Source organism: Rutilus rutilus (assembly GCF_951802725.1).
Source record: "Rutilus rutilus genome assembly, chromosome: 13".
Taxonomy (NCBI): domain Eukaryota; kingdom Metazoa; phylum Chordata; class Actinopteri; order Cypriniformes; family Leuciscidae; genus Rutilus; species Rutilus rutilus.
Window position 1 is genome coordinate 13,122,354 of NC_140218.1, and position 15,500 is coordinate 13,137,853.

Genomic DNA, 15,500 nt, shown 5'->3' on the forward strand with positions numbered 1-15,500 from the left:
TCTGTTGTGACTCCAGTGTGCAAAAATGTGAATGGAGATGCGAAGAGACACACAGACAGAGTCCGCCTGGCTGGGCTGAGACGGATTGAGGATCACCTCACAATGTGTCACTGTTGGGGTGAGGGACAAAAGAGACTCCCAACTCTCAATCCAGCTCTCCAGTCATGCTCCTGAAGGGCCACTGTCCTGCAGAGTTCAGCTCCGCACCCCAATTAAACATACCCGAACCAACTAATCAAGCTCTTACTTGGCATACTAGAAACTTCCATGCAGGTTGAGGTGGGTTGGAGCTTAACTCTGCAGGACAGTGGCCCTCTGGGAGCAGGTTTGGATACCCCTGTAATAGAGAGAGAGCTCTCAGGATATATGATGCCGATTCTGTTCCTACCCGAAAAGAAAAAAGAAAAATCGCACCTAAAATAATCTCTTGACGCTGCAGCAGTCTTGGCTCCGGTTGATGTGGAGAAATCTTACATTTTTGTGGGCTGCACTTGTAGTTTAGACGGGCTCTGGAACAACATACCAGACATGGGGAGGTTTTTTTTTCTTCCTGGAAATGAATCCTGTAAAAAGCTGGAGGACACTGTCCAAAAGTTGCTAAAACTGATTCAGAACAGACTTAGCGGTTAAAACCTATACTGTGACACAAAGGCCCGATTTCACAGACAGGGCTTAGGTTAAGCCAGGATTAGGCCTTAGTTCAATTAGGGCATTTAAGCTTTAATAAATGTGCCAAAACAATGGCACTGACATATTTAAAGATTACGTTTAACAGAGTTATGGAATATTTTTATAATTATGATGTTGTATCTGTCTGTCTCTGACATCATTGTTATAAAATATATTAAAATAGTTAGTTAATAAAGTATCGGTTGATGTTGGAGATGGATGACATCGAGTTACATTGATGTAAAAAAAAAAAAAAAAACTTTAATATTTGCTGTCATTCACAAAGTCAATGTCGAAAATGAAGAAGTTTGGGCCAGGCAGGTTAATTACATGCCATTGCAACACAGTCGACCTAAAGCTTATAAGTTCCTAAACAAGCCAGCAACATTACAACGTCCATGAGTGAGGTCAGGTTGTTGAGGTCCGTGGTGCCATCACGGGACTTTGGTTAGGCTAACTGAAACAAACTGAATTTTTATGATGACAGGACAATGCAATAGCTACAATAACAGTCAGGTTAACGTCATTATGGCATTTGATGTTGGAAAAGAAACAAATACTTCAAATGTTGCGTTTCCAAATGAGAAAGCACGTCCGTTGAGTGAGTTCTGTACTCCGTCATTGAAACGGGTATCCGTGTGTGGACCACGGAAGGTCAGTGTCATTGACTTGCGTTGGAGTTATATCCGTGGCCGCATCACGGAATTTGGGGCGATTCCGTGATGGCTCCACGGATTTTGAGTTAAGGGCCCGTGGACATTTCACGGAATCCTGTGAGACCAGGTTGCAACGATACATATGACATGTCCCTGTGAAACTGTAATGAGCTTGATGTATTTTGTTGTTGTATTTTTTTTTTTTTCTCTTTCCTGTTTTTTAGGACTATAAAAATCCACTTTGTCCATCAATTTGGTCATCCGCTAATGTCGTTTCTCATCCGTAACATCCGTTAATTATGTAATAGTTTGCTGACATTGCAGTTACCAAAGCGTGTGATTATTAAAAAACAGTGGAAAATGACGCTAATTCCCAGCTCAGGAAGGATGCTCAGGGGTCAGGTCTGCGAGGCCGGCTGGCGTCCGCCTCTCTCAAACTCACGAGACCCGAGCCAGTGATCTAATGATGACCCCGTCCTTCCTCCACTCAGGCTTAAATTCACCCATAAGCCCCAGCGTTAGCGCCGATCCCACTAGACCACGACAAAGAATACTTGGATAACAACTTATGCTAACAGCCTGTCAAAACCGATAGAGACAGAGAGTAACAATAAACAGTTTGTTAAAGAAATAAGAAATTTGTTTTTTTCTTTCTTTTTTCTTTAGCAAACCAAAATTAAAACTTGAAAGTGATGAAGACCAAATTAAAAGTTTGGCAATTTTTTTTTTTTTTTTGGTTCCTTAAAACTTTCTGAGAAAGACTACATCACTACATCTAATGAATGTTAATTTGTGGAGAAAAGCCATAAACTATTGAACATTTAAAGTTATAATTCTAAAAAAAGAAATAAAAAAAAAGATAGTTCTGTCATCATTTATTCACCCTCATTTCATTCCAATTTTACTTACTTTCTTCTGTGGAACACAAAGTTAGATGTTTAGCAAAATGTTCATGCTGCTAATTTCCATACAATGGAAGTGAATGGAGACAGGACTGTTACGCTTCAAAAAGGACAAGAAAGCATATTTAAAGTTCTTGTGTTCTATATTATATATAGTCTTCTAAATTCATAAGACAGCTTATTGTTGAGGAACAGGCATCAAACCTTGTAGAACACGTCTTGACTGTGGCATATTTCATAATGTAAATAAGATTTGAGAGCCACAGTGGAGGGTAAGAGGGTAAAAAAAAAAAGTAAACGTCAGATTGTCATAATGCTATCATACTATATAACTTTTATATATAATATAGTGCACAAGTTGTATGGACTATTTTTAAGGTGCTTTTTTGTATTTTTCAGCATTTTTGGAGTTTGAAAATCCTGAATTTCACAAGATTTTCTTTTTGGGGAGAACTGTAGGAGAGCAGAGACATTTTATTCCTATGTGGAATGTATTTGGAAATTTATGAATCAATAAATGTCTTTTTATGAGGACATTTTTGCTCTTAACAGATCAGAACGTGATGGGATTCTTTTTGACACTGGTTTTAGACTATATCTGTTGTTGGCTGAACTTTGCTTCTTTTGTGGAGCCGGTTTTATTGTTTTTAACCACTACAGACGCCACAGAAATGAAACCTATATATTTTCTTTCTACATAAGCTCTGAAACACATGTTTATTTTATATTGACTCAGTAAATCCATTTGACACATTCCCTCTCTGTTTGCAGACTTGAATTTACCTTTGTAATATAGACTGACTGTGTAAATACTTCTCAGTCTCTGCTGAAGTGTTATTAAAGGGTCTTTTGCTTGTGTGAGGTAAGACTGTCTATGAACATCTCTGTTTATTCTCTAGTCATGATGAGGGATGGCTAGGGCAGCTGCTCTCCTCCAGGGGTCAGAGGTCAGAGTGGAGTCGACGGGTCACGCTGGGATCTTTGGCTGCATCAAAGCCCATTGGTGGCCTGCAGTTATTGGCTATTTCAGTGCATTACTTGCATAGCATCCATTGCTTCAAATGGAAATAGCTCAAATAGCTCAATGGTTTATTTTTGTATCAGTTGTTAACAGAAAGTGCAAAGAATTTATTGCACCACTTTTTCATCAGTGTGTTTCAGTTTGAGCTGTCTCTCTGTCGCAGTTTTGGTTTAATATTTTGTCAAAGTAGAAATGTAATCTTGTTGATTTTTCGTGTGAACAGTAAACTGTTGCATTATGTCTTAACCAGGCATGACAAGTTTTCCAACCAGCTACGATGTGAATTACAACACTACAAATTTAGATTTAAAGCAAAAAAGTATTTGAGAATAAAACTAGAAGGTATACAAGACTGTGAACTAAATGGCTTTAGTGGAGGAAAGAACTACAATCCCGTAAAACAACAATTTAATTTAATATGAAGGAGAAATTTAAACCTGTTGATTTAAAGATTATTTTATACACACACAAATATTTAAGTATATTGAGTGTAGGACTTGTCAATCACTAAAGTGTTCTTTTGGCGTGATTTTCTTGTTTGATTCTCTGAATGGTTGAGATTTCTCTATGGCATCATGGGTAATGTAGTTTTTCAAGAAGTTGAAATGATGCAGGCTCATGGCTTCAATAAACACATTTACAACCTTGTAGCTCACAGTAGGTTTGTCTTTACATGTTTATAAGTTATTGTTAAAAATCAACTCCAGAATGAATGGGATTTTTACTTTATAAATTGCTTGTTATATTTCTCATTTGTAATATGCTCTGGAAAAAAAGTGTCTTCTAAATGAATAATTGTAAAATAGTCTTAAGGCAAACTGATTTCTTCATAGTTGTCCCTTCCGACGACCAAATCTACTGAGTTTTGTGCCATTGATTTGGTGGCATGATGGTCGGGTTGGTTTGTATTGTAATTATATCTGCAGAATATTCCATATGATCCGTGTCAGGGCTTTATCTCCTGATGCAGATATGCCATGGATGTGGACTTCAGGAAGGAAGTGATTTCACGCCCCTGCTGTAGAGATTCACTCTTTTGTGTCCTTCCTCTCTCATTTCCTCTGGTCATATCAAGACAAAATCGGGTTATAATGAAGCTTATGTAGAGAACATTGTGTTATTTGAGCTACAACTTTTTCTTTAAAGACTTTCCCATCTTGATTCATGCCACACAACTCCTATAGACCCCAGTATTGGCATTCCCACTGTGGTCTGGTGTTCAGTGGGACCGGAAGTGACCCTGATCTTTCTGCCAGTCGTGCTCTGAGGTTGGTGCTAGAACATTCCTTCAGCGACGGCTGTGAAGATATCTCGACTCTTTCAGAAAACACACTGTGAGCTGTGTGGGGTTGTGGGGGTGCTGTCTATCCCAGCTGATTCCAGCTGACCTTTGAGAGCTGAATCATTTTCTGCAATCTGTAGCTCTGAATGCACTTAAAGGAACACGCCGACTTTTTGGGACTTTAGCTTATTCACCGTATCCCCTAGAGTTAGATAAGTCCATACATACCCTTTTCATCTCTGTGCGTGCTGTAACTCTGTCTGACAAACCCACCGCTAGCCTAGCTTAGCACAAAGACTGGAGGTATACAGCTCCAACTAGCATACTGCTCCCAATAAGTGACAAAATAACGCCAACATTATCCTATTTACAAGGTCACATGAGATACAGCCATCTTCTAACCGTATACATATTGGGAACTATATTCTCAGAAGGCGAAGCACTGCTACTTGGGCTTTTTGCATTTTGCAATAGTTCAATCTCACAAAACCTGTCAAGAACATTATCTTTTTATACAAGGTAATGTAAGTATTAGTATTATTTATTAATGTATTTATTTCAAAAATCTCATAAATCTGTTTTAAAGTAGTTTCCCACACAGTTCAGGTGTGTATCATATTGAGTTGAATCATTGAATGAGTCATGATGTTTGTGTTGTCAGGAGTGTCGGCTTCACAGCAATCTGATCTCCATCTGCTCTGACCTGTAAGAATGTTTCCCTGGACGTCCACATTAGTTAAAACTCCCACACACCCCCTGGGTCCTGGACGCATTAGCACCTCAGAACGTCTGGAGAACGTTTTGTGACATCACCGCTCAGGCGGGAACAGATTTTTGGCGGGAAAGCATCTGATAAAGCGGGGACCGCCGTGTTTTCTCACACAAGATCCACGCAGGCGGGTTTCGGAGCGGAGATTAGGGAATTGTTTGCACGCACACGCCAGCTGGGTTCACTTTGCCCTGCCAGAACACTGTTAAACACAGATAACTCATCGTATCTGGCTGTGGTGGCCTCGCAGGGTCTGGGATGAGGAGGGGTCCGGGTGGGCTCTTTTGCTCATGACACATTTTTGATGCTTGACTGCACGCTGACCCCTCCAAAATCAACACGCTTTCGCCCAGAGACGTCTGAGAGCTGACATCTCCAATGAGCTGGACGACCCTGTCTGCTTTTGGCTCGTCCGACACACGCCACACACCCATAAAGCAGGCTAGAAAGGAAGCCCGCTTGGGTTAAATCTGTCTGTGGCTTTTTAGGAGACGTCCCACTCTTGCAAGAGAATAAAACCAGACCTGAATTGCAAAACAAACACAAACGCAGCGAGTAATGCAGCTTTAAGGAAGAGAAGTAGCATCACTGATAGATGTTTAAGGGGATAATATACAGTCATTATCACAAAAATAAACCTTGCCGTGAAGTGGTGGTTTCTTTTATCACTTTGAGTCTGAAGGGGTTTATTTTGCAATAACGACCGACGTCCTGTATATTATCTTGTGTACACAATCTGTATGCATTTGTATGAACTTGTCTTTGAATTTAATTTAAGCAAACTGGCACAGATTAACTTAATGGCCAAACAGAACGTGCATTAAAACCATTATGAGACTGTATGCAAATTTGTTCAATGCATTTTTCCCATACATTTCAACCAAAAAATCTATGTGGCCCCCATGCCATTATTAATTAAGTTATTCTGCTCACTGACCACGTTAATGAAGCTTTGTTGTTGTTTTTTGGTCAGTGGCCATAAATGGCTACTTAACTGATTCAAAATGTCTAAAGGAATTAGTTAAATGCATTAAAAATCGATTTAAAAAATAATCAAGACATGTTTTCCATACTTCTCAACCAAGTGTATGAATAATTTTTTCTGTATGTTCCAATATAACAATACAAACAACATTTACAAACAAAAAGTGCATATTCACAGAATGCTTCTTTGATTTATTAACTCAGTTATTCTACACATTGGCCACAATGATTCAGGTTTTTCTCTTTTTTTATGACTGGACATCTCATTCAAAATGTTCAAAAATCTAGTTAAACATAACATAAGTCATTTTTACCACGCTGTTAAAAAATCGCATTAAATCACCATCACATAATTTGTCTTTGAATTAATAAAGCACATTACTAGCATATTGAAGTGCATTAGAATTCAATTACTCTGACCTAGTTATACTTTTTTGGCCATCATTGGCCATCAATGATTCAAAATATGCTTGTAAAAAAAAAAAAAAAAGTATGTATAATCAGGGCTTATTTTTCGGCAGTGTTCGAGCAAGAATGTGCTAAGAAGAAATGTGCTTTTTTCAGAATACTGTTTTAAAGATAATTTTGTAAAATCCAAATAAGAGTTCAATTAATGTTCTTCATGCGTGTTTTTAATTATTGCACATGCACCAGAACAATAAACTGCAGTGTCCGTAATGTAAGACGCCTAAGGCAGTGTAAACAACTTTTACAAACAAAAAGCACAATAAATGTTCACAGAATTTGTATTAGGATTAATAAAGTAGCATTAATGGCTTTTTACAGTTCATTATAATTCAATTCCTCTGCACCCTGGCCACGCTGATGCAAGTTTTGCTCTGTTTCTGGGTAGTGGCCGCATAGATGGAGGCTGCAGGAGAATTAAGGCTTTTACTGAATATAAAAGGTCCAGACGGGGCACTAAGAGGCGTGCAGTCTAAGAATAAACATACTGACACACACACACTTCTCCCTGAATGACTCACTCAAATACTCTGTTACAAAAGGCCAGTCTCCACTATAACACTCAGAGCAATCAATAAATCAATACTCAGCCCAATGATGTCATCACCAGACCCCCACGATGACCGAATCTGAATGGAGACCCTTTTAACAAATCTGTTTTTGCTAAGGCGTGCATTCAATATCGCTGTTGTGAAAATATTCCCTCGGAAGTGTGATATGTTTCTGAGAGAATACAGCAGCGGAAACCATTACTAACAGTGGATGTTGTTCCCAGCTGTTTTTAGCGAGACGTTTGATAGTGAACCCTGGAGTGTTTCTCTCATTACGGTGGTCTCCGCGGCTGATGAGGGTTGTGCCCCTTTCGGCTGGTACCTTCTGGCAAATGCGCCAAGGTCAATAATACAGTTCACTCATGCAAAAAACACACCAAACAGTCAGTAGGACTAGACAATAATGCTGTTTTAAGCCTTTTCACGAAATTCATTACATTGACAGAGCTGTCTGAGTCTTGATATAAACAAACCTTGTTCTTCTTTTGTCTGGTTTTCAGCACTGTGGACGGGTTTGTGTGGGTAAACAGAGCCAGGCCCTGCTAGAGTATGTGAAGGCAGCTTGTCATAGTCACTAAGCCAGACGGAAACATGTCTCTGCTGGTTCAGCATCTCAACCTACAACAGCACTGATGTGTGTTATATCCTCAGTTCAGTGCAGATCTGCGTGTGTGTGTTTAAATGATACAATGTTTTAAATATATTATATCTTTAAATGGTCTTAAGGACAAACATGAAATGTCATGCATGATGCACTTAACTTTTATAATGTGATGCTTTTCCATATAAAACACAATATTCATTTGAAAAAAGCATATTGCCTTTGCATTCTCTTCATTTGCAAGATCAAGTGATGGTTAAACGAAAAGCAAGTCAGACCTAACTGGGTTTGTAAATGTGGGGCCGGCCCCCACAGCGGTTGCCATGGTTACAGGCCCGGGGGGCAACATGCGCATCCATCCTGGGAGTGCCATGTGCAGTGAGCTGGCATGGTGGAGGGTGAGGGGGAGCGAGTGGGAGAACAGCTGTGCCTCCCTCCACCCAGGAAACGCATCAGGAGGTCAGACAGATGCAAGCCTCCATCTCATGAGCTCACCGCAGTCCAGATGAACTTCATCAAGTCGTGAGACGTTATATAAGCTGGACTTGGGTTTGTTGTCAGGGCAGGAATCCCAGAATGAGCAAATGTTTTTGTAGGGATAAAAACAGACTTTATTATGGAGTAGGTTATACAAAGAATGAACAAAAACTATTCTAAACTGTGGAATTCAAAGAGTAAACAGTGCATTTTGTGTGTATACCAGTGTATGATGGAACAATGGGAACTAGATTTTTTTTTATGTTTTGAGAAGAAATGTTTGCATGTGCTAAACTGACTGCCAAGATATAGGGGTTGTGGATGGTTGTTGCTGTGTAATTGCTAAGGTATTCAGAGTTGATTTTAGTGCATTGTTGTTTGGTCACTAGGGTGCTTGATAGGCGGTTTAATGTAAGTTTAGGAGATGCATCTGTCTGTTCTAGCCTGGTTAAAACCAGACCATTCTCAGTAGTAACTGAGTTATGGTCTGGCAAAGCTTCATTAATAACTCATTTCCAAAGGGGCGTCACCAACGGACGTCGCTCAAATGCCTCTGGGCGCAATTGGATAGACCTAAAACCAATCAGAGCTATCATCATCGTGTAAAGCCATATATGCTGCGTCCCAATTCGCCAAAGTTACACTACGCCATAAAAGTATGTACTCTTTTTGTGAAGAAAAGGTATTTACTTTTGAATGTGTAGCAAAAAAGTAGGCAAGCTTTGGGACATACTACTTCGTCATCTTTATCGGACGGATCTGTCGCGTGCATCCTGTCACGTAAACTGCCCTGTCAATCATCTTGTCACAGTTAAAATCCTCTATTAAATCTAATTTAATTTCCTACCGTTTCGGAGAGAAATGTAGTAGCACGTTCATCTGCCAGTGGGTCTTTCATGGAGACTGTCCTCATGTGTTTGCAATTTGAATATAATAATGCATTTAATAACGTCGTTCAAATGCCTCTGGGCGCAATTGGATAGACCTAAAACCAATCAGAGCGATCGTCATCGTGTAAAGCCCGCCTCAACGTTTCTGATTGGTGCCGCGATTTCGACGGATTAGAAATGGGCTTGAATGAGCTCTTTGCCAGACTAACTTGCAGAGCAAATCTAAATTTGCCGGGTGTTCCCAGGCTATGTCTGTTCTCTATGTTTTACACATTTTACATATTGGTTTGTTGATGGACATACACTAATGGTGAGGAATTACAGTTGCAACATCCCATAATGTACCTCAAACCGAGTAGCTTATCACTGAGAAACGTCCTGCTCGAGTCGTCCTTACGATGGAGGTACGGGTTGAATAACTAGTTCTTCCAGTGTTTCATCATCGGACTCGCGCTCGGATTGATATGGTAAAATCGACGCAATCGTTGCTGTCTTTACAGTGTTTACAGTCACTGAGCTTTAGGAAGCCTCCGGAGCTGAAGTTCAGATGATAATGGGCGTTTCGTTTCCGACACACGCTGTAAGCGGTCGACCAATCACAACAGACAGGGCCGTCTGGCCAATCAGAGCAGAGTAGGCTCGCGGAGAGGAGGAGTTTAGAAAGACTGATTCATCCAACGAGTCCTTTGTGAAATATTGAAAAATATTTTTTGAACTTTAATGCATGTAAACCTGTTGTAGAAGACCTCCAAAACTTTAAAATAGCATAACTGGGGCACTTTAACAGAAAGAAAAAAATATTATGATAAATAATTTTTCAGCATAAATCAAAATATTATGCTTTTTCCTTATGAAACAGAAAGTGGCCGTGCATCTCCAGTCTTTCTTTTGGCTGGGCTGTGATACACTTGTACCGCCACGGCCCAGGGACCACTAGAGAGAGGAAGAACAATAGGGGCGGCATCCATTAACCGATCGTGTGTGACACCAGTGTGTGTGTGTGTGTGTGTTTCTGTCTGTACTCAAGGCACAATTGCTTCTGCTCTAAATAGAGAGCACGTGCATCACTGCAGCCTCTCCTAAACGCATCACATGCAGAGCACAGCGAGATCAGCTGACTGTAATAGTCCAAAATATTTCAGTTAAATATTAACATAAAGCCTGAGGGTGTCAAACGGCCTCAGAGTTCAAAGGAAAAGCCTTTCTCACACTGGAAGACAGGAAGAGGGTGGTGATGGCACTTTGTCATTTTGGCCCTTCTGAAAAGGCTGGATCTGATTGGTCAGTTGCTGAGAATAATGATGTGTTCAGGTCTCGTAAGGATGACCATAATTACAAGATAAAAAGACTTTTATAGCTGCTGCCATTTTGGATGTTTTTACATGTCGGAGCTACCTTTTTTACTACTTAGAAACTCCATAAAGTCACACAATGTCTGCACCCCTATTCGCATACTCATACTATGCACTAAAGTGTGTACTTCACTGGGTATGGGATAGTATGTATTTTGAGCGTGAAGCAGAAGTGTATGCCAAATTTGGAGATACTTTCGCATGAGAGAACATAGTTCACTTTTTTCACATTCACTTTTTAGGTTCATACTAACTGCTTTAGCAGTTTCAGCCTTGTTTTTTTTAATCTGGAGAAGTCTGCCTCTTCCTTTGTGCAAGCGTTTGTGGGTAATAGCTTAAAAAAAGCACATACTTCGACTGGTAAAAGAATATCGTTCAGACGCTTCTGACTTAATGTTTTTTAATTGTTTACATACAGTACTATTAACGTGAACAGCAGGGATTATTCCTAAATTAGTGTTTTATGCTATATTTTTGTCACATGGACTCATATTGCCGCAAGTGGTGTCCAGTTATCATCTTCTGAATTAAAATAATTATTTTTGGTTTTGCATAATTCAGTTTTCGTTTTGTTTCAGTTTCATTTGGCAGTCCAGTTAAATAATTATTTGTATATTTGTTATTTATATATCATAATAAATCATTTTTATATAAAGAAAATTCAAGAAAGAAATGTTACAAATCAGGGTTGATATTTTCTGTTTATTCAACAATAGAAATGTGCTTTGCATTGCATTGTGGGATTGAGGTTTGCATGTGGTGTGCTCTGTTGTATACTACACTTTGTAGATATAATGTACTGTAGTTGTCATCCGGGTAAAATGTGCATGCTGCGCACAGTATGCATACTATAAACTGCAGATATAGCAAGATTTGAATGGCGGTATGATATCCTAAACATTTAAATTCTCGCAAACTATTTAGAGCTTATACGATCTACAGATGAAATGTAAATCCTATGAAATCTGCTGTTAATCTGTTCCTTGCTGTGTCATTCATCAAAATACAATTGTCGGGCCAAAATAATTCACGTCGTCATCTTTTTTGTGTTCCAGGGCAAATATTGATGAGGTGGAGACGGAGGTGGTGGAGATCGAAGCCAAGCTTGATAAGGTAAGACGCTTTAGAGCGGTCACTTGACCTTCTAACCCCATCAGAGCGCATTTAGGGCATGCATTTGCAAAGAAATCCTTTGTTAGAAATCACATCTAATACCCTCCAAGACCTCTGTAGCCAAACACTGACATCAGACACTTCTATAACAAGGTCAAACGGTCAACCTCAGGCTTTACGGATCACCACTATGTGCAAATGTTGGTGCAAATCCAGCAGAGAAAGCAGAAAGCAGTGCGTTTTGTCATTAGAGAGCAGAAAGAGCGTGCGCAGAGAAACTTCTGTGGTTTATCTCACTGAGATTAGTGGGGCGTTCTGGATTAGCGTATAGTGATGGTAATGCCGTAAAGATGGCTGGACCTTATTTACGGGAGGATCTAATACTGTAATACTAAAGTCTAGTCTAATGCTGTCAATACACTAGCCTTTGGGCAGTTGACATTTTATTTTATTTTGCATGTAGATTTTCTGATCTTTTCATAGTAATTTAATATGAATAAAATGTGCCTTATATTAATTACATTGGTCTCATATTAATAAACAAATATTGCAAGTGATGTTGACAAGTTACAAGTCTATCTACAGTAATATACACAATATACATACTGTATATTCCCTTATACAATCATATACATTTTAAATGTAAAAATGTTCATTCTGAAAAATATCATGTTCATGTTATTTGTCAACAACCCACATAGTTTGCATGAGTAGATGAAGATGAAATAATCTTTGAGGAAGAAGTGTTGATCTTCTCACAGATGTCACTAAGCACATATTTCTCTAATGCTTGTGATCTCCATCTGTTCCTGAAGTCCTTGAGTGAAGGCTGTCAATCCGGATTGAATGTGTGTCATTCTTAGAGGTTTAAAAGTCTTCTTTAGTATGTATGTACGTATATGTGTGTGTGTATATATGAAGAGTTCAGATGCAAAAACCTCTAAATGCCATCTGAAATTTTCTTCTAGAATGATAATTTTTATCAAGCTCGTATATTTAATTTAAATAATTTCACTTAAATGGCAGTTAATAGGTAATTTTCATTGCCATTTAAGTGAAATTACTGAACTTAAATATACGAGCTTCATAAAAATGATCATTCTAGGAGGAAATTTCAGATGGCATTTAGAGGTTTTTGCATCTGAACTCTTCATATATATATATATATATATTAGGGGTGTGACGATACACTTAACTCACAAGACGGAACGATACACGATATTGGGTTCACGAGAACAAGGCGAGATATTTAAGAAATCTTCAATGACAAAATAATTTATCATGTCATCATGTCAATCATAAAGTCATTTTTTATTTATATAGTGCTTTATACAATACAGATTGTTTCAAAGCAGCTTTACAGGGATAAAGATTATATATTCTTATAGATTATGGGCCCTATTTTAACACTCTAAGCGCATGGTCTAAAGCGCAAGGCGCAAGTGCACTTAGGGCGTATCCGAATCCACTTTTGCTAGTTTAACAACGGGGAAAATGGTCGGCACGCCAGGCGCATGGTATAAAAGGGTTGTCCCTATTCTCATAATGAGTAATGGGTGTGTTTTGGGCGTAACGTGAAATAAACCAACCAGAGTCTCATCTCCCATTCCCTTTAAAAGTCAGGTGCGCTCGCGCCATGCTGGACTCGCTATTTACATGACAGAATTTGCAATCGGAAAAGACTGAACGCGTCTCCAGAGCGCAAACGGATCTGCTTGTGCATGAGGTTAAAGCCCGCAAGCAGACCATCTACGGAACAAGCCGGATTCCACCATATCTTTATGTACACAATATTAATCTTTTAATAATATTTTATATATGGCATGTTTGTGTGCTGCAAACTGTGTAAACTGTGTCCCTGTGTGTGTAATATATGGCAAGCCAAGTCAAATACGCCATTTTAAAGCGCATTTGATGGCGCAAAATACGCCGTTATAATTACAAATGCCGTAAAAAAACGCGCGAAATACGTCAATGACGCCATATTCGACGCCGTTTTAGTGTGCATGGAAAGCGCCGCTGTTTACGCCGTTCATCTCACCATATGACGTTTCACATTTTGGTTGCACAGAGCGCGCGTTTTTTTACGCCGTTTTGCTTATAGTATAATGAGACACGCCCACTGATTTCCACAGCCAGTAAGTTTGAACTGTTCTCTCCCAATCAATGATGAACTGGTAATGATTCGCGTTTGTAATTACAATGCCGTATTTTGCGCCGTCAAATGCGCTTTAAAACGCCGTATTTGACGGCGTTTGGCTGTAAACGCGATTAATCTATAGCGTAATTCTGAACCAATTGGCTTGCCATAGTAATAAGCAGAGTGGACGTGTGTTGTGGACCCGCCTATAGGCGCACATTACTAACGCGCTGTTTAAATAACAAAAGAAATATTGCGCCATTGACTTTAGACCAGGTTTTTGTCGGTCAATGGCGTAGTCTATTTCTGTTGCCTCAAAATAGCAGCGCGCCAACAATGTGCCTGAACACACCTCGTTTTTATACCAGCACGCCCATGGGCGCACAAATGGACGCAAATGCATAAGCTATTTAAACAACGTGGCGCAGGACGTGAAAATGATAACTGCGTCAGGCTGAAACTAGCAAAAAACACTTGGCGCTGCATTGCGCCAGGTGTAAGATAGGGCCCTAAATTCTAATATGCAATTTTATTTTGCTAAATTATAAAAAGTTCAAATTAATGCTAAACCTGGTTAGCAAACAACAAGATCCCTCTTCGGCCACATTTACACATAGCCGGGTATTTAGAGAAACGAATATTTCTCCCCCTCCGTTTTCAAAAATAACATCGTGCACACAACATCGTTTTCAAGAAAGTTGTCGTTTATATCAACCCGCATAAATACGCCGTCGAGCAACATCATAATTATGCCAAACCTATGGTCGGCAGTGTAGGGAGAAGGATAAAGCCATGCAAGCCAATCAGAATCCTCAAAATCGTCAACAACGAATAGCACGAGCGACTTCCAGTTCCTTTCAAAACAACAGACATGGCGCGAGATTCGTTTGTGTGGACAGACAGCGAAGCAAATGCAAACAGGCCAAAAACGTTTGCACAAAAGTAAAAATGAGTACCACCTTAACAGCATCCATGATCAAATAGTAGCCAAACAAACTCTAAACATAGGGCGCTCACATGACGTAAGCATTTTCTGGCGCATAATGTGACGTTTGAGAACCTAAAACCCCGTTTCTCCCAGTTGACACGGCAACACATAACCGGCGTTTTCAGAAATCTCCACTTTGGCCGGAGTTTTAAGAAATAATCGTTTTCTTGGATAAAAACGGCGTTTTCGTGTAAATGACAGGCCAAAACGCAGGGAAATTTCTGCGTTTTCCCATCGTGTAAACGGGGCCTTCATTGTGACTTCTTGAGAAAAATCATGGGTCTGGATCATTACAGTCTGCGGTGAAGCTGTTATTTTGCTGAGCCTGAATGAAATGATCAAAAGTTGCATGTTGTTGTAATTAAAATGCATGGAAACAGCAAACAACAACAAACAGCATGAGAGAAAGCCAATTCATCTCTCTGCATCATTGTGCTTAAAAACAGTAATGCATAACACACATGAATGAGACCATTACACAAGAATCATGTGTATATACACAGACTCATGCATAGTATACATATGCATATACTAATTCTTTTTAGGAAACTAACATTTGGATTCTTACTCACAAACTGAACAACAGTAGGGGATGCATTTCGATCCATTTTTGCATGACAATTTCTTGTTAGTTCTTGCG

The 15,500-nt window shown here is 39.4% G+C and overlaps 1 protein-coding gene across 1 annotated transcript in view; it reads left to right on the top strand.

Moving 5' to 3' along the window:
• Window positions 1-15,500, top strand: part of acap3a (ArfGAP with coiled-coil, ankyrin repeat and PH domains 3a) — a 72,299-nt gene that overhangs the window by 18,608 nt on the left and 38,191 nt on the right. The window contains exon 2 of the mRNA XM_084428838.1: window positions 11,675-11,732. Coding sequence (XP_084284964.1) covers window positions 11,675-11,732 — 58 coding nt within the window. The remainder of the gene's footprint in view (window positions 1-11,674; window positions 11,733-15,500) is intronic.